Source organism: Stenella coeruleoalba (assembly GCF_951394435.1).
Source record: "Stenella coeruleoalba genome assembly, chromosome: 4".
NCBI lineage: Eukaryota > Metazoa > Chordata > Mammalia > Artiodactyla > Delphinidae > Stenella > Stenella coeruleoalba.
Genome location: NC_137149.1, coordinates 107,417,785 through 107,438,660, shown reverse-complemented (window position 1 = coordinate 107,438,660; position 20,876 = coordinate 107,417,785). Strand labels below are relative to the sequence as shown.

The window sequence follows — 20,876 nt, the reverse complement described above, 5'->3', positions numbered from 1 at the left end:
AACGTTAATAAAATATTTTTATCTGCATCAAAATAGTCTTTGGAAACCAAAAATAAAAATGTATCGTATGCTTTTTCAGGTTGATCTGTAAAAGTCAGAAAAATACATAATCCCCACCATTTAACTTTCTGGAAACAGAGTCCCAGTATGCACCAAGCATAAAGCAAAAGGCTTTATGTCATACTGAACTAAAGCAGTGAGCTCCCTGTATTGGTACAAAGAATTCCAGTTTAGTTCCTATCAGGAGACATTTTTGTTTCAGCCAAACTGAAACAAATGTCCTGACTTCAGTACAGTGTAGTGTAACTGAAGCTGTGTCCAAAAAGTTGTCTTCAGAGCACAAAGACACCTACAGAAACTCCTGAAGGGAAGGCATGGTTTCTCACAAGGCCAAGATGAGTATTATCCAAAGCGAAACTTGAGTCTGTATTTCACTGTGTTGGGACTTCTCCGAGGTGCGGAGAGGGGAACCTTTGGCTTGATGGGATTAGGTGGCTTTTTCTTTTCAGGAACAGTAACTGTGAAAGAAAGTTCTGGCTGCTCTGATTGCTTGAATCTTGGCAGAAAGTGGGTAGAGATGTGCTGAGGTTTAACACGGGGGCTGCAGCCCCGTTTAGCTTTCCCTCTCTTGTTCAGGGCCACGTACCACTCCCGCCCCGTTTTTTCAGTTCGATGTATCGCTGAGGCATAGGTATTATAGCTGTTTTCTTGAAATCGCTCCCTGAACTTGCAGTCATCTGTAAATTTGGCCTAGGGAATAAAAGAAGAAGAGGAAATTCAAGTAGTGATAATATTTTCAGCATGTAATCAAATGAGGTCTTTTACTGTAAAGAAAAAACAAGAGTTCCGTTGACCCCTGCCCTCCTACTCCGTTCTCTTTTATAAAGACACATTTGCTTCTTTTAGAGTTGCTTTAAAATTACTATTTTCGTTTCTATATTCCTACTTTCTTCATCTTTGTAATGCTGATTTCTGTTTATTATGTACAATCGTGAAGTAATATCAATGTATATAAAAGTGATAACAGGAACTCGTATATTTAAATTCTATTACTCTTTCTAATTACTTTGAAATTTTTAGTTAAAAAATTAACTTATAAGATTTTTCCCCCTCTTAAGCCATCAAGAAAATAAATAGTACTATATTATTCAGAGGAATGGGGTCATATTATCCTTTGAAACAAGAATACATTTTTCAATCTTATCAGCATGCTTCATGGTGCTGAGAAAGGGGTAGCATATGGCCCTATTAATATTGCATATGTTAGAGTTCTTTAGGAAAGAATGTATCTTCACACAGTGATACAGGAGAGTATATTTGATGGCAGGAAGAAAAAAATTACCTTTGGAGTCACTAACAATACTTCAGCCAGATCTCTCTCTCTCTCCACACACACACACACACACACACACACACAACTCTGCCCTTGAAATGCTCACAGAAACAGTGGATTAAGCAAAGGAGTAGACATCCATCACGATGCAGCTTGATAAATGGAATTATGACAGCGGTATGCAGAGGATACAATGATAGCATAGAGGAAGGGCATCTGAGAGGATGGAGGTAGCAGGGAAGAGGGCAGGAAGTCTTCCTAGAAAAGCTGACTTCTGAGCTGAGTCTTCAAGTCCAACAAGGTGTGAGCAAGGCAGGTGACGTGAGAAAGGATTTCAGGGAGCAGAACTGGTGTGTTCACAGGTCAGCAGGACAGCACTATAAGTAGTTCAGTGTGATTTCCACTTAGGACGCATGGAGAAAGGAAGAAGAGATGAGGACGACAAAGCAGGCCACAACAAGCTCTGAAAAGGCTGAGTTTGCCGTATTGAGGAAATTGAATGACCGCAGTACAGGGGAAGCAAGTGAGAATGTGTCAGACAGACATGCAATCAAATGCCAATCCTGCCAGTTGAGTTCTCAGCTTTAGGCTCTTTATCCACAATCCTTGCAACTGTAGGGCTATTGTGAGAATCAAAATATTTTTCTAAGGAAAGGATCTGGAGCTTTAATCAAATACAAGATTCCATAGCCCCCAAAGAATTCAAATCCCTAACCTGGACTAGACCAACATGTTTCACAATTTCAGGGAACACCATTTGTATAAACGTCCTGGGCTTAGAAATACCAAATATCTTGACTCCTATATAAGAACACTACACACACACACACACACACACACACACACACACACACACACACACACAGATATGATTCTTTCTATATCAAACCAAGAGGTTCTAACATGGAATTAAAAGTCCTTTAATTCCCTTGCTTTTCTAATAATGCCAAACTTTCTTCTGCAATACAGATCCCAACGTTGTAATATAGAAGTCTGAACATTGCAAGGCAGTTTACACAGAACTACTGTTGATGGCCACATGGAATTTTTGAGTTGTGCAGGGTACTGGCAATATCAGGAGACAACCAGTTTCAGAGTATTTCCAACAGCACATTTATCTTATGTACGATAGTCTATCCAGGTTATTTACATTCGAGTGTAGTTCAATCAATAAAGCTCTTTATTTGGAGGCTATGAAGCTATATATAAGCACTTGTCTACTGACATACCCTGGACTGGGTCTCTAGCAGGCTGTAAGCCGCTATTTTAAAGAACCACTGCCAATGGCTTTCTCTCATCCCATCATAACCTACAAGCCCATGACCAGGACAAGGGTGCTATGTTGCCATTCCTTTAGAAGAGCACACATTTATTGTTCCTTATTTTTTTTTAATTAAAAAGTCTTTCTTACAAGCCAAACATAGATTTGTCTGCTTAGCTCTTGAAAGGACTTCAATGCTCTCCCATTCAATTAGATAATCCCAAAGTTTTACTTTAAAATAAAAGCTATAACCATCTGGAATATTTTCTGCTACAGAAAAGACCAAGCATTTTAGAAAGGTGTGGGAGATTTCACTAAAAACGGTAGCAGGTATATTTACCCTGCCTCAGATATTTTTCTTAAAATTTATTTGAATAACATTTTTAATGTATAATACATTATAGACCTGACTTCTACCCTTGTTTCACACAAAAAAAATCGTTTTCCTGAAATAAAGATAGCAGTGATTCAATTTTGACAGTTAGATTTTTTTAAGTGTACTGCATAATTTAACCTTATTTTTTCCTTAATGGTGTCAAAAAAAAAAATAAAGAAGGAACATGTCTTTTTAAATTGATGTGACCAACAGACACACATTCGTGTGCATACACACATACACACACACACACAGTATATTGACCTATAGCAATTCCATCTTACTGTCTTTCATGGGGTGAAAACCTACCGATGCCACCCCCGAAAATTATTCCATCTGAAAACTTTCTCTTTCCCCCTCAAGGTTCATGTTCTAAGTTCTTTCTTAAGAGAAGACTTAAAGAGGATGGCTGTTCAGGCTCTAGATTTTTCGAGGGTCACCTAACTGTCACATGGGATAGGGATGTTCAGAATTCTGAGGACCCACATTACTTGCTGGCCCTCAGCCATTCCAAACCCCACATTAAAACAGGAGTGAAGGCAGTCAGACTGTTTTGGATTTCTTAATTGACTTCTAATTTAATATTTTGTCTGAAAAATTCTTCCAGCTATGATGGAACAAAACCATTTGAAACAAACATAGTGAGTTTTTCATCAGGAGATCTGGTTTCTTCTGGAGGGATGGACTGTCCCTGTCAGTATTCCCGGCCCTGTTCAGACAACACGGCGACTTTAAGCAGTTCATCTCTGTCCCTAATGTTACGTATGAGGCATCTTCACAACAGAGTCACCAAGCAGCAGAGCCATTTAAATATATTTACCATTTACCATTACACAATTTTAGATAATAAACTTTCCAGGTTACTTTTAATTTTTGAAATCTCCTTTGAATTGTAAAAAGTGCTTTAGCAATATATATACTTTTAAAACAATAGAACTGGATTATTTCCCTAGAAAATGGGAAAGGGATGTAAAGACTTTATCTACAGTTCAGCTGTGAAGTAGAGAGGTAAATCTAATTTCAAATAAGCTATGAAATCAGGACCCCCATAACCTCCACCCTACCACCATCAGCCACTACAACAAACGCATTCATTAAAATGTTCGTAAAGAGCCCCTATCTTTGTTTCAAACTCAGTTTTTTGTGGATTCATTCCACAGATATTTATCGACTGTATATCACATGCCAGACACTGTGCTGGTTGTCACTTTTACAATGAAAAACAATATAGCCATGGTCCTGCCCATGTTCTTTGTTGACTTAAATTATCTATGTTTTTCTCTATAATTTCTCCTTGATCTTGCAAGTGTAAAAATAAGTTATAGTCAACAAGCCATAATTGCAAAACTAACAAGTTTAAACTGGCTGATTTCTACGTACTTTAAAGGAGTCTTAACTGAAAAAAACAGATGAAAATTAAATTAAACTACTTTTGCCTGAATATGCAAATGCAAATTATTCAGAGGTTGGGGCAATATAGTGCTATTAAATAAAACAAGAATTTTGGGCTTAGGAGGATACTTTACCTTGATTCTACTCATCTCCTCGTGTGATGAGGGCACACAGTGAATATTTAAAAGAAAGGTCAAATTCAGTTCAAAGAAAGTAAAACTTTGACTGTGATATTCCAGAGAAGACCAATTCTGCTTAATTAAAATCTGAAGGTCAATTAAACCAGAGAATTCTTTCTGAAACAATATTTTTAAAAACTTTCTAAAACCTCTTAACATAGATTTGTTCCTTAGTAAACATGCTCTATGATGATTGAGAATATTGTAGCAAATGTGTTGAGGCTATGCCTACAAGTCCCGATTCTCATTACGTGTGACTGAAGAAGTAAATACGCATTGTATGAAAGAGGTATATGAAGAGGATTGAACTTGGACTAACAGTAGTACAAACCCTGGAGTCTGCAGATTATTTAATCATTTAATCAATTTTACTTCTTTATTTCATTTTGTTTTCTTTGATTTGCCTCTTTCTCTTGAAAAGCTTTATAAAGTTAAGAAATAATTGAATATAAGTAACTAAAATGCTACTATAGACTATATAATATTATTAAATAATTAAACTATTATTATAGACTGTAATGAAAACAATTAAAGACAAGATTGTGCTCTAAGCAAAGTTTTCTTGCTGCCTGCATCCCTACACTTCTTGTTCCCCTGCCTCCTTTCAATGCATTTTGGTTCCCACCCCTAGTCTCACCAATGGGACTGTCCGGGTCAGGTCCCCTAAGCCCAGGCTGTTTTGTATGGCTGTGTAGGATGTGCCCAGCCCAAAAGCACCCACCTTTGGTGGTGACTGAAGGCTGAAAGCTAGACCCTGCTCCAACTGCTCCCAAGCAGAGAACCCCAGAACAGGGCAGCATGCATGTACAGGAGCTGCCTCTTTCTCTTTACTTCACAAACCTCATATGGGTCAGTTGATGTATGACCATCTCCAGAGCATGGTCATACTTCCTGCTTGGCACTAGGTATCTGGCCATTCTGTGTCTCAGTTCTTCATGCAACCAAGGGAATATACAAGTTGGATTTAAATCAACCTGAGGTAAGGTAGTGAAGAATGCTAGGCACATGATTTCTCCTCCTCTGAACCTCTTGAATTTGACTTCAAATTACTCAGGGAGCCAGGTCAAAATGCAGATTCCCAAGGCCCTATCTCCAGAGATTGTTTTAGTAAGTCTGAGCTGAGACCCTGGAATCACATCATTAACCAGCATCCTGTGTGATCTTGATGCAGGTGAGGTGAGAACCACACTTGTAGAAACATGGTATAAGATAGTTCACTGTCTGATGCTCTTAATAGCTCAAAAAAGCTGGGCTATTGAGGGCTACCATGTGCCAGGTGTTTTACATATATTATTTCATTCTTGTTATAATTCCATGACTATTAGGATGCTATTACCTGATTTTCCAGACAGAAGAGTAAAGAAAAGAATTCGTCTAAAGCCCCACATTTATCACATGCCAGGGTAGGCCTGTGACTTAAATCTCATCTACTGATTCCTAGATTCAAACTCTTTCAGTAACACTGTACAAACCCAAGGCATCTCCTAGGTTTCTATATAGTCCTACCTGCCCTGCAGTTGCTCCATATTAAAATACTGATGAAAAACAAGTGCCATTCCCCCAACCATCTAAGATGTAGAACACCATCTCTCACTTTAGGCTGAAATGGATCTCTGAAATTACAAGTCGATTCATCACAGGCAGATTTCCTCAATAAAATAAGCCCTCTAACCAGATTTACATAGTGTGAAATTAAGAGAAAACTGACATTTACTGCAAAGGTAGAACACTGAACTCATTTTTTAGCCTGAATTACTAGTTATTCAGTTTTACTATGTAAATTGAAAGCTCTTAGAGGGCAAGGCGAGTTTCTATTCAATGCCTTTATAGAGCTCAGGGTCTTGACTGCACGAGTGGAGTGCTTAATAACTTATTTTTTTAATGATGATGATAACCGTTACTCAAGATTCCGTTTCCCCTTTCAATAAACATGCCCAGCTTTAGGGGCTGCGGACTCATCCTCACTCTGCCCCCAGCTCAGGAAGTCTAGTCCAGACTCTCATCCCGGGCAAGCCAGCTGGCGCCCTCTGAAACCAGGAGAGGAGGCTGTTCTAGTCCTTGCTTAGGGCTGATGAAGCACACATTCCATGCCTATTTCGTAAACTCTGCAATTAGCTTTCCTTCCAAACATGATTCCCTAAAACCCTGAGAAACAAAAATAATTCCACCACGTGCTTCTTTCTGTATCTTTAAAATGAGCTAAAATGTTTTTCTCCCAACAGGCAATAAGTGAACATGCATACTTAATGAAAAGACTGAAGAATTCATGATAACCACCTTTTTCAAGATTGAGATTTTTTACGGGGAAAACCACAATGCACAAGAAGGATCTTAAAAAATTATGAGATTATGACCATTGGAAATCCTTGCCTCTTTAAGATCTTGAACCTGGGAATTTTGCTTTCAAATTAGGTTCCTTGGAAAAAGGAAAACCCAGGAGAAAAGGGGCTACTGTATGCAAGACGAGTTTGGACCTAAAGAAAAAAGGGGCAAATAATAAATGGGATTTGTGGCTGGTCTAAATATCTGAGGGGGTCACAGCTGCCTGACCCCAAAATCAGAAAGTATTCTGAGAGGAGATAGAGGATCATCAAACAGCTGCCTGAGAGCAAATTCAGGAAGATCTGTTCTAACATTAAATGCTGAATACTTTCCAGGAACTATTCTAAGTGTTTTATACATATTATCTCATTTAAAATGCTCAACTATCACCATGTATTTTTACTTTAATTTTCTTCCATTTATAGCTGATAAAACCAAGGAATAGAAAGATTAAGTAAAATGACACAGTGTATCTCAAGTAGAATGACACAATTGAACTGTGCTCTTCACCACCACACTCAAGACTTTCTACACTTACATCTAGACCCACCTCAGATAAATCCAGAAAGGCTGCCTATGCAACTTTGGATAAAGACAATAAACCTGAGGAGAGAGCACAAACAGACAGGCAGGCAGAGGTAGAGACCAAAAGAGAAGGGTGCTCAGCCCCACAAAGCACCTCAGTCTGGGAATAAGTCGAGAAAGAGGATACAGGCCACAGTGAAGGCTCTGACTAACCCTCATGGCTCTTGGGGAAGCAATTACCTGCTCTTACTCTCAGTGATTCCCAAGGCATCTCGAGAAGAAGACCAGACACCTTCATCCTTGTAAAGAATGCTGAAAAAACCCTGCACACTAGGAATTTAAATGCATTGTCTACTTAGGGTCTATCAGTCAAGGTCTTAAGGAGAGCTGCATGGAGATTACTATGAGTATATAGGTGGACTGAGTGCATGAGCAGAGCACACCGAGATGGCTGAAGTTCAATGAAAACTTCTCTTACCAAATTAACAAACTTAGCACACAAAGGAAATCAGCATATATGTTGCCTAAGTTTAAACTTTCTGGCCTGATAATAGTGTTTACCATCTTCCTGTCCACTGACAATGAAGCATTTTCTAAATGAAGAGTTTCTGTGAACAAAACAGATCTCTTTTCTGTTCTGAAAGTACATCCTAAAAGGGGTTCCCTATGCAACTCATCTTCACACTGAATAACCAACATTTATAAAACTGTGTGACAAGTTTTGTGGTGCACACATCCCCTCCTTTCTAGACTTTAAAATCAAGTAGAAGACATAGAAGTAGATGGGGAAAAAAGATCCTCCAAAAGGGTTTGGAATGAGAGAGAGTGAGAGAGAGAGAGAGAGAAGCCACCAAAAATATTCTAAGGATGAACCACAGTATTCATTCTTTAAAACGTAATACAAAAATATTATTAAAACATGCAATTAATAATTCCTATAAAATAATAGCTGAAAACAGTGTAAATAGTTCCAAATGAAACAAAATACCTTCTTTCAAGCTAACTTTTCCCTACCAAGTAGTATAACATTTAAAAGGAGAGAGAATTTTTGAATTATGTAATTCTGGTTCAATCAATTGTTACCTGTGGTAACTTAGGAAAATATTTAACATCTCTGAGACTATTTCCTCACCTAACTATGTAATGAGATAATGTGAATGAAAGAGATTTTAAAGAAATATGCAAATCTTTTACCTCTGCCAAGTAGCTAATTTTTAATAGTCTGATTGTTACTATAAAAACGAAGTTGAAAATCTCCTATTATCCATGAGTATTTCTCAATACGCTATAGGTTTACTTTCCCCAGAATTATATGACTACTTTAGATTTATAGTTCACATTTACTCTGTAAATAAAACCCTAAAGTTACTCTTTATTTATTTAAATTTTTTTTCCAGTTTTATTGGGATATAATTGACTTACGACATTGTTTAAGTTTAAGATGCACAACATGGTTTTATATACATATATTTTTGAAATGATTATAAAGGTATTCTTTAAATGCCTCTGCACAATTATTAATTTAAAGCAACTCACTAATCCTAAGCAACACTTAATCCTAAAAGTATAAGGGGTTTTAGCATTTTTAGTGGTGATGAAATTTTGTAAAAACCAAAACTAAATCAAATAATTATATTTAAAGCTAGCTATAAGAACAATTTTTCAACATGTTTAACTAGAAACTGAAAAGAGGAAAGAAACCATCTGGCATAAAACTAATAATGGTTAGAATTGACACTATTTCAAAATTCAACTTCCTTAAAAATAAATCACTTTATAATTTAATTAGGTTTCCATCTAGAGAAAAAGTGCTAATAAATGCTAAGAGAAAGTGGGCTTGGACAAATGGTTTAGAAAGAATCCACATAATCGTAGGGCTTAATTTTTTATCTACAATTCAGCTCAAAGTCATCAGAATGACTTTTATATCAAAGGGCTTCAGTGAGTGACAAGAGCAAGGCTTGCTTTGTACTGTTTAAAAGTCATTATTCCATGAAATAACTTTAGCCTGCCAAGATGAGAAAGAATAACAGATGCTGTTTTTGCATTATCTGCATTATTTCGGCCAGCCATCCTTAGACATTTGGGTCAAGTTTCTGGAAATTTGTTACTTGCATTTGACAGAGGAATCATGTAACCTAACCTTTCAGTTTGACCTTTCTAATTGGCATCCATTTGTAGTACTTCGCTTTCTGTTGCAATTATCCTTAAGCTGCCCCAAGGTAGTCTATTTTTTTGCATGTACTAAAGCATGAATCAGAATATTTAAAAAATTAAGATTTTCACCAAAAACAAGCAAACCAATAAAAGAGAATTTCTTTTTAGGCATTGCATATTGTTATGATGCTTAGATTTTGAAGGTGTTTCAATCTTTTACCACCTTAAAGTAGATCGAGGAAAAGTTATTCAGTGTAGATGCATTTGATCATTGTTTTTTATTTTGTATGTGGATTTTTAAAAATCAAATATTTTTTAAAAAATAAAATGGCATGTCCTACTTTTCCACAGCAATGAAGAACGTTTTCCCTTAAGATATGTAATAAATCAAAGAGCCATTATTTTATGAACACTGTATTGTGGTTTACTAGAATATAGTAACCAGCTCAGAAGATGAAATAAGTAAATCTGGTTATAATGCTTGTAATGGATGATCAGAGAGGTTACCAAAGATTTCTCATCTATCTTAATAAACTGGGATTTTAGTAGTTTATTATATTTAGAATATATTTAAATTATCATTCAATAATAGGTAATATTTATTGAGTACTTACAAGATATTTAATATTGTTCTAACAAGCTTTATATGCATTATCTCATTTAATCCTCAAATAACTGTAGAAATAGCTTGAATTCTACTGTCTCCTCCAAGAGATATTAACAAACCACATTTAGATGTTAGAGAAAGGAAAATTGAAAGTCTTAAACATTAAACCAAGTGAAATTGTCATTCAATTTTTTAAAGATCTGTAAAGAAGAAATCATAATTAGCAAGTTCCAATTGATTGCACTCAGTTAAAACTTCCTATATACTTTGAAAACTGGAAAAGTGATATTTCCCCAATTTGTTTAATAAGAATTAAAGTGAATAAGGATTAAAGGAGTAGCTTTAAAGAAGAATTGCTTTTTAAAATAATTTAATATGACAAAACTCAGTACACTACAAAAAAAGCATAAATCACTTTTAAGGGCTGTGCATATTACTAATACTAATAAACAGAACCTGTGAGCGGGAAAACTAAGCTAAATATATTTTATTATCTTTAAAACATTTTAATGCTTCCCAAGTAATGCACATTTTCAGAACAAAGCATAGAAATCTATAATTTGTAAATTGATTACAAACTGTGTTAAGTGGGCTGAAGAAATTTTTAGGAGTGCAAAACTAGTCTTCATAGTTTTAAGAAGTGTTTTTGATGCAACAAAAAAACAAGATGAAAATTTCTCAAATGAGTCAAATTAAATTTCTCAATTAAAGGTCAAAGTCTTCTCACTATTTGTTTCTTCCTTCCATACTTATTAATATGAATATACGTTACATTACTTAGACTCCATTTTTGACATCATGAGTAGCTTTTAAAATTAAGAACATGATCTACCGAACACACACACACAATCACCATAAACATGTAAATTAAAAACATAGTATTTCCATAATATTTCTCCTCACTTGGACCACTTTTAAGAAATAAATAATGGCAATCACTTAGAAAATGCTGTTTTCAAATACACTTACCCTTAAAACTTTTTGTGGATTGTATATTATCTTCTCAAGTAAATAAAATATTTAAACGATTACTTACAAAAACACATACATTTCTCTTGGTTTAATGTACATATAATTTTACAAAAACAAAAAAACATTAAGTTCTCTGGGCAAATTGTCCTATCAATTTGGAAAATCACTTCATTCCACTTTACAAATGTAAAATCTCTATAACACCTTTAACAAATATAAAGTGGTTCTACTTACACTTGCATGGAGTTTTCCTTTTTTTGACATCGCTAAAAATTTGTTGCTGAAAACTCCTCGTATTCCTACAATCCCCTGAGACACAGCAAATATTTCCAAAATACCTAGGATGACAGAAATCCCAAAATAAAACACAGACTCTTCTATATACCATTGTGAAGAATTAAATTTCTACGTAGATTGTCTCCATTCTTTATCACTGTGATTTTTTTAAAAGCATTTAACATCTTTATTTTTTGTGACATTTATTATGTAAAAGAAATAAAAAGGTCTAGCACTCAAGTATTCATTTAAAATGATAAATTTCAAGGTTCAAAAATTTGTGCTTCATTAGTAATTCTTTTTCTCCTTACAAATGATAAGTCACTTTTAGTAATCAATGTTTGACAGTAGAATCTTTTCAAGTTCTAAAGGAATGGCAAAGACTTTTTAAAATGTTTTACAAAACAGTTCTCATGCATTGTTTTTCTGTCAGAGATAATATAGTACTTTTAATATTAAAGCACAGAAGATGGTACTCAAGATTAGTATAAATCATTGGAAGCCTTGAAAATAATACTTATTTACATAAAAGAAATCCCTCTTCTCAAATGATCATAATACAAATCGATAAATCAATATATATCACACTCTATCATTTAGTGACTTGCTCATTTAAAGAGTATACATAAGATACTGAAAGCAATATAAATAATCTGAGACTATTGGCTCAGTGAAGTGTTTGATGGATTATGGTTTGAGACATCTTGCATTTTGAGTGACTTTTCTGGAAAAAATTTAATGAGGTATTTATTACGTTATTGTTTATATTTGGCATTTAGTAGTCAGAATTATCAAGTCGATGTCCCTCTGTCTCCTTTAATAATTTGAAAGTCCACATCCACTGGGTCAAGAGAGTCACACACCACAGTTTAGAGTATTTTAAGAAGATGAAACTCATAGTTTGTATATAATTGGGATTCCTGCCTGTTTACCATAAACTTGTATGTAATGTTATATGAACAGAAGAAAAGCATAGAGCTTTTTGTTAATTGCCTACAACAAAATGCAAAAAAAAAAAAAGGACAAAATAATATGGTCCACTAAAGCTAAAAAAGGACTTCTCCTGGAAGAAAGGAAGGAAGCAAGCAAGGATGGGAGGGAGGAGGGAAAAAACATCTCAACATTTCAATCTGTAATATTTTGAGTACATATTCTAATTAGAATATGTCAATAGGACTATGACAAATAGAGAAAATCACCAGGTTTTCTTAAAATAGCAGTCTCCCCCTGCAGTATTTGAAGTACATATAAAATTATTCAACTTACCAAATGCAGTGTATTGTGGCTACACATATATATAATACATGTAAACACATATATGAATATCGTTATAGAGCACTTATGTTGAATAATGCGACCTAATACCTATAATTGTAGCAAATACTGTCGCTTATTTATTTAACCTGATTTCTTAAAAATACTTGATCAGAAAGTTCGTGAAGGAACTATTGATCTTGTGATAAGAATTCTTAGCCTAGAGTAAATAAAACACATCTCAAGAAAATTGCAGCTACCACTTTATTAGTGGATATTTCTTTAAAACAAACCCAAAAAAATCTAAAAACTTGGAAAGGAACTACTTCTGCTTCTAGGAAGAAACTCCTAAAAAAAGACTGTCTCAAAAAATTCTTTCCTTCAAAATGTTTTCAAAATGCTATTTACAATAGATTTTGCTATGCAAATTATTTGACTGTGATGCATACCCCAAAAAGATTTAAAAGCATTATCATTTTATGAAATAGTAACAAAGCACACAGAATCCTTTGTAAAGATAAATTTACTACACAATGTAGTGCTGTAATAATATTATTAATAAAACATGAATAGAACATCTGATATCAAAATTACAGAATGATATTGAAAAACAGCATTAATGATTTTGGATATTTCAGAGATGGGGGATGTGATTGTGAATACTGTGTAAATGTCTGTTAAAAAATGAGACAGGGAGAACATGAGAAATCATCTATGTGTAGAATGACAGCCACAAAAGAGACAATGTGGAGTTGGTAGAAAAGGAGACTTGACCATATGTTTCCCCCAATTTACTCCTGGTTCTGCTTTGTTAAAGGTTTTTTATACCATTGTCTGGAAAATTACCTGGTTTTGTAAATGCAAATCTATTGTGTATTAGTGGGAAAAAAAATACATGGTAGCATAAAAGATAAAATTCTCATTAAGCATATATGTTTGCAGGCTATCATTTAAGAGGTCAAGACAAAAGGACTCTGTACATACTTCTTTAATGGGAGCACTGCTTTGCTTATGTAAACTATTGGTTTCTGACAACATATTCTATTTTTAAGAAAGACCCATTTTGACTCAATTTGTTTCCCAATACACTGTACATTCTGCATGTATCTGTTATATAAATTTGCATTGTAATAAATTTTAAATATGGGGAAGATGAAATAATATATGTGAAAGTGTTATTTTATTACATACCACGTGGTTTCTTTTCTTGTAAGTTCCAGTATAAAAAATGATATAGTGGCTGAGAATGAAAAGATTTTATAATATTAAGAAAATTATACTTAATTGAAAACTTAAAAACATACTTTTACATACATCATTCTATTTAAAATTATGAAGAATGCAGGAAAGAAAAAAGATGAGATTAGATGAAATAATTGTTTTTATTCAAATAGGCAACTTTGGTATGATGTTCTAAATAATGTAATTATGGTGTAATATTAGGAACCTTGTTAAGATCATAGTTTCCAAAGTAATTTCAACAGCAATTTCATGATGTCTTTTTTCCTAGAATATAGGAGCAGATTCTACAAACTCCACAATTTAACCTCCTGCCCCCGCTCCCCAAGAAGATCACAGGCCTATTGATTTTTCATGCCAACTCTCAGTAACTCATTAAAGAATTCTAAGTATTTTAAACCCATGTGCATTAAATCACACGTATATAAATTCCAGAAAATATTTCTCTAAAACTGATTTATTTTTTCAATTTCAGTAATTTCCTCTGTAATAATAAATTTGATGGGAATTTACAATTCACATGGAAGCCCAGATGGTATCCCTAAGCAAAATTGTGGAAGGCCAACTGTGTCTCACAGATCATAGATAGTCAATGAATGTTTGCTAAACTGGATTGTTTCTTTGACCTTCTCACTACCTCTCTTCCTTTTCAGGACACCCCATGTGTACACATGTATGGACACATGTCTTAGTACTCTCCTGCTATTTTGGCCCTCTACTGCTGGGGGAGTGGGGCAGGGAGAGAGTTAAAGTGCAAGTGACAATGTGTTATCTTTCCTAGGGTGTTCACATTTAAGAGGATCAAAAGAAAAAAACAGTGCTTAACTGAAGGAGTTATTCTCTCTTGGTGGAATTTTGTGATTGACATCTAGGTTGAAGGATGCAAGAACTCAGTGTCTCTCAGATTATACACTGTTTACTCCACTTACTTACAAGCATAAGTATGCATTACAAAGTAAAATTATTCTGGATATAGATTTTCTTACTTAGTCCCCTCTAGAGTTTTTAATACATTAGGACTCTATCAATGATGGTTGATACAATTATGTAGACTTCTCCTTTTTCTCTCTTTTCTCAGTGAATGAGAAAGGTATACAGATATTCCATGTATTCAGAAGCTATCAACAGCCCATCTGAAAAATCCTCAAAGAAAAATCTTTTTTTTTTTAGATGTTGGGGGTAGGAGTTTATTAATTAATTTATTTATTTTTGCTGTGTTGGGTCTTCGTTTCTATGCGAGGGCTTTCTCTAGTTGTGGCAAGCGGGGGCCACTCTTCATCACGGTGCGCGGACCTCTCACTATCGCGGCCTCTCTTGTTGCGGAGCACAAGCTCCAGACGCGCAGGCTCAGTAGTTGTGGCTCACAGGCCTAGTTGCTCCGCGACATGTGGGATCCTCCCAGACCAGGGCTCGAACCTGTGTACTCTGCATTAGCAGGCAGATTCTCAACCACTGCGCCACCAGGGAAGCCCCAAGAAAAACCATTTAAAACTGAAGTTTCTCTACTTGTGCTCACACAGCAACAAATATGCCATGTCTTTATCAAATCTGAGTCTTGAAATATCCAGTTTAGTAGTCTTCATTGATTAAGTTAGCAACATAGAAATTTCCTACTTGAGTTTTTCCATACAGAAGATAGAGATTCTGGTTTATTTAGGCTTTGGGGACTATATAAAGGTTGACTGTACATTAACATCAAAATTGATAGTGAATTCAGATTTTTTAAAGTTAGTAAAACTGAGGGTTTGGTTTAGCCAAAATACATAATTGGAATTTCTATATTTTATGTAAACAATTTGGCTTTGTGTAGCTATAGCCTTAAGCTTTTGCTCCCTAAATTGACAATTACTTGATTGCCTATTCTTCAATGGCCCAAGGTAAGCCAACAGAAGCATTGTTTTGGAATTAAACTTGAAAGCATAGAAATTAAAACAAAGTCTTTGTTTCTATTCAGTAGTGGGATTTTATCACCTATCTTGTCTTGCCCATCTTTCTTCACCCTTCCCTAGTATTTCCTTATAATAAGAGTTTATGTGCAATGAGCTTGATTCTTTTACCTGTCTTCAAAACCTGAGATAACTACTGTATAAGAGAAGCTAGGAATATATTAAGTGGTATTCCTTAACTAAACAAATTATGTTTCAAATCTATGGTCAGTGTACTTCTGATAGCCAAACTAGAAAATATTCACAGTTTGCAAAAATTTTAATGTCAAAAGATAGTTGTGAAACATATATTCCAACATATATTCGTTTCTTCTGACAAACATTACAGAAAATTATTGAGGTTAAAAGAACTTGTGAGAATGTTTGGCATGGCAAAGTTTTGACTCTTTACAGAAGTAGTAAGCTGTGACAAAATAATGTAAGTTTTCTATCACTGCTAACTCACAGACCGTAGAATTAGATGATGAGGTAAAACTCTGATGTATTCTCCATGATCCTCATGGTCCGAGCTCGCTCAGTTTCTCTTGAGAGACTTGGACAAATGGTTCCTCATCTACTCTAACCAACATTCCATAAACAACTCCTGAGTTTACATTTTGTATCAGGAAACCATCAAGTGCTATCTACAAAGAGGTATATGACCAACTGCAATTAGCAGGTCCTGTTTCTCTTTCACAGCTACTTAAAGACAGAGATTCATTTTAAACTTCCAAATGACTTGCTATCCTTTTAAACATGATATATTTCATAAATTCTTCATGGATCTATGGTAGCGAAATCTTATGATATATTATTGGACATTCCAGACATCACAAAGCTGAAAATCACCATGATTTAAACACTTAAATTATACTTTCCTCTGTGAGAAAAACCTATGGAAGGCAAAGGAAAAAAAAAAATCCCAACTAACCCCAAAGTAATCAAAATAACAAGCTTGGTGAGCTAGGTATCCTATGTTGGGTACATGAATAAATGGATGAATGAATAAGTGAATGATTGCAAGCCAAGTGAAAGGCACAGACTAAACTCTGAAAGGCTGTTATAAACTGAAATGAATTAGGAAAGTGTTCGTTAAATTAAGAAAGTTTTATTTAGGCACTTCAGTTTTGTTTAAGAAACAAAGCAGTGTTTTGTGTCTGTTCTTTGTTAGATATCTTTCAAAGTGGATGTTAAAATAAAATGTACCTTGGAAATAAATACTGGCCAATGTCTTCTTTAGCTGAATGTGTTCTTTGTTGATCTGTTCTCATTCTCCTTTCTATCCTTTTCTACAATTTCCCCTCCACAAGGCCTAAGCTGCAAAAATCTTTGTCTCTTATGGTTTCTTCCAAGAGAAGAGGGTGAATATCTTGGGAATAAGTCTGGTTTTCAGAGATCCCTAGCACACCGAAACCCACCTCCCACACATCCTTTTACCCCCTGGGGTCCAATCTGCCCTCCTTACAGGCTAACTTTGGGTGTTCCCTTGGGAACACAGAAGTTATCCTCTGTTGAGGCTGATTTTTTGGATAAACTGCAAGAAGAACAGAATAGAAAGAGTGTTCATGTAAGTGAAAGGGGAAAATACTACTAAAAGTGGGGAATAGGGCTCTGATGGCTGGTGGAGGAAAAGAGTTTGGTGGGGCAAAATGAGGACAAATGGAAATACTGAACTAGACACAACTCTTGCTTACCCTTAAATCTCAGGAAATTCCCCTTCGCCCTAACTGACCTTGCCTTTTATCACCGAAGATGGTCAGTTGCTTAGTGAGTGTAATGAACCTTAAAACATAAAAGCAGACACCTCTAAGGAGTGTGTGGGAGGGCCTGGGACTCGCTGGGGCAGACAGGGAAGGCCCCTCTCGTGTTTGCTGCTCCAGGCCACCTCGCCACGTGCAACACAGACAGCTGGAGCGGCAGAGCCTGAAAGACCAGTCAGGGGCAGGAGGCTGGCGTGGACCCGCTCTCCTTCCGGCGCGAACCGCCAGCTCTTCCACTTCCAGCCTCCTGAATCCCCCGGAGGAAGCTTGCCGACCAGCCATCCCACAGACGTGCACACCTCCAACCCTTGTCGGGGGCGGGTGCCAGATGCCAGCCCCTCTGTGGAGCCCGCGCTCCTCCGGAGCTTGGGTAAGAAGAAACCCGTCGGGTCGTTGGTTTGAGACGGAGAAAGTTAAGTACACCTGGGAGCCACCAGGCTGACACTCCGGAGCCGGGTGACCGTGTGCGCATCGGTATCTCCTGGCCATGTTTCCGCTCTCCCTGGGTCCCTCTGAGGCCCGGGCTGTGCTTCTGTCTGTTGGACTAACCCCGGCTGCAAGACCATCTGGCCCTACGGAGGAAAAGGCCCGCAGAGATCTCCCCAGTCCCGCATGCAACCGCAAATCATCTCTCCCCTCTGCTGCCTAGAGGGGCAGTGAGAGGAATCAGAGGAATGGCAGTGATGGTCTGAAAACTCAGACGGGGTGGAAGGGAGGAGAAGATGAGAAAGGAGGGAAAGAGAGAGAGCTAAACTCCGAAAGAAAATTTAAAACTTGGCTTAAAAAAAAAAAACCTACAAAATTTTCACCTGTACCGAATTGAACCGCCTCTGAATTTCTTCTAAAATAAAGAACTTTCCCCTAATTGTCCTTGGGGACCAAAGGCAGGCCACGCTTCCTCACAAGGTCTGGTCATAGTTTCAAGATACTAAAAGGTGCTAGACCCAACTCCGCAATTATTAATTCTAATGTCCATCACGTCTTCCTCTCTAAACGTGTCCAGTTTTCTAGATCACTGTCTTCTTCCAAACAGGGAATGTCTGGTCTCCCGTATAATATACATATATATTCTATATGTATATAATGTGTAAATATGTACGTATCTACAATAGACATATCCGTATACACATATGTATATATACATTATATATAATATTAATTTGGGGTTATGGTAGCCATTGTGAGGGGCAGTAGGTGAGATTTGATTATTCTAAATAAAACTGTTCAGTTATGGGCAGGGAAAAGGGGTGCGCTTTGATGCCCAGTGAAAAATGCGAGTCTGGTAAGCAGAAGCTAAACGAGGAGAAAGGAGATTTTTGGGTTTTCTCCAGGCACTGGCTGGAGCTCCTCTTTGGGACCAGGGCAAACTGGAAACAAGGTGCCTGTCTGCGCCAGCCTCCGGGTAGCCTATACCTCAGTAATCGCCATTCCTCGTACTCACGAGAGGGGAAAGTGTGTGCCCGCCACGTAGACGCATCTCCACCCAACCCGCCCGGCTGTTTCGAGGGCCGGCTGCATCCCAGTGGCCGGGGCTCCGGAAGGTGGGCTTGCAGACCAGGGAATCACCAGCTGTCCCCTCCCGAGGCTCCCGCCGCCCGCTTAGGACAGGTTTTGTAGGAGAGCAGGCAACTTACTTAACATATTGGCTTCGTGGGAGCCATTGACTTTGCCATCCGGGTAGATCTGCAGATGGAAACCGATGCCCACTCTGCAGTAGAGGCTGCCGGTCCGGCGCCCCGAGGGGGTCCACTGGAAACTGCTCTGCTCCAAGCCATTTCCTTGACTGCCCAGAGGAGCCCCGGGGGAGGAGGAGACAGAGGAAGAAGAGGAAGACTTCGTGCTACTGCTGCTCCGGCTGCTGCTGGCTCCTCCGGGGTTCCTACCGGTGGCAGCCTGTCCGGGTTGCCCTTTGGGTGCGAGGCGCTCCTCCCCTTGAGCCCAGGCGCTGAGGATCAGGTGACTGAGGAAGAGCAGGAGGAGGAAGGACAAGCTCATTCTTCCAGCCGCGGGGGTCCTAAGTGCATTTTGCAGGGCTGGTTCTGGGCTCTGTAGCCCGCGCGCGGCTGTGTGCCTCTGGCGCTGCCCCCCTCGCCGCACCGGGTGGACATAGCCTCGGGGAAGAGAGAGGGAGAGGGGGAGAGAGAGAGAGGCCACCCGAACGGATTTCGGCGCTGGCACTGGGATATTTATAACGCCAGTGATCTCACTGCTCGGTGCACGCCTGCGAGGCTTCCCCTCACCCGCCGCTTTGTGTACTCTCCGGCCGGTGCGGGGAGGAAGCCTCGCCGTCCCGGGGGCGGGGGTGTGGAGGAGGGAGGAGACGGGAGAGGGTGAGTGGGAGGAGAAGCCAGGCGGAGAGAAGCTGCGCCCCGACGCTGGGCGCGCGCACACCGAGGCCACGCACCCCAGCACTTCTCACGCGCCACACGGCCACCCTCCACTCGAGCTAACGCTGCGCGGAACTCAGCTCCCCGCGAGCCCTGGAGTCCTCCTGGGGCAGTCACGGGAATGGGAGGGTGAAACGTGGGAGTGAGTTCTCGTCTCTCGCACCTCTGCCGCAGGCTTGCGTCCCAGCAATGCGCTCTCGCCTACCCAGGGCACAGTTTCCAGGTTCCCTTCCCTTTGCCCAGCAGACCCGACTGTTACAACCCCTGCCCCAGGGATCTCTCGGGAACTGCGTCCCGCCGAGGGATCCCACCGCTGCTAGTGTTTGCGGCCAGGATCCCACCGCTGCAAGTGTTCGCAGCGCAAGTTGGAAGGCTTTGATGTGGCGCGGTGGGGAGAAGGCTTTTGTTGCTGCTACTGATTTACTAAAGAGCTAATGAATGGATTTACTCAGCATTTAGAGAGCCGCCCTAAGCCTTTACGCCAGGGCTCGAGCTGCTTTCCTGTTGGGAAACTCTTGGTCGCGCTAAGCATAATGCCACCGAATTTGTTTTTCCTTCTGGGAAGCTCTAGGTCTGCGCCCGGGAGAGTGAGCGCACACGCACACCGTGCTCGGAGCCGGGCAAGAGGGGTAGGTTCTGGGCACCAGCACATGTGACTAACTGTCCAGTTGTCCTCTCTCGCCCCAGGATCCCCGTGGCAGGAAGGATTAGCTAACGGCTCGCTTCAGCTTACTCAGAGCTGCCATTGACTGAAGGCCGACTCCAATGAATGATTAATGATGCGCGCGCTGGATTTCAGGAAACCTGAGAACGGAGAATTCCCGTGTATGCAATGCCCCTACTGTCATTTATCTGAGAAATATACCTGGCTTGCATTCTTGAAATATTTCCATCTGAAAACATATTTGAAG

The 20,876-nt window shown here is 38.5% G+C and overlaps 1 protein-coding gene across 1 annotated transcript; it reads right to left on the bottom strand.

Annotated features, from left to right (window-relative positions):
- Nucleotides 1–402: 402 nt before the first annotated feature.
- Nucleotides 403–19,573, bottom strand: FGF5 (fibroblast growth factor 5; the record flags this gene model as incomplete). Its single annotated transcript, XM_079920504.1, has 3 exons — nt 403–750; nt 11,359–11,462; nt 19,213–19,573. The coding sequence occupies 3 exons, from the start codon at nt 19,571–19,573 to the stop codon at nt 403–405; spliced, it is 813 nt and encodes a 270-aa protein (XP_079776630.1).
- Nucleotides 19,574–20,876: the final 1,303 nt, after the last annotated feature.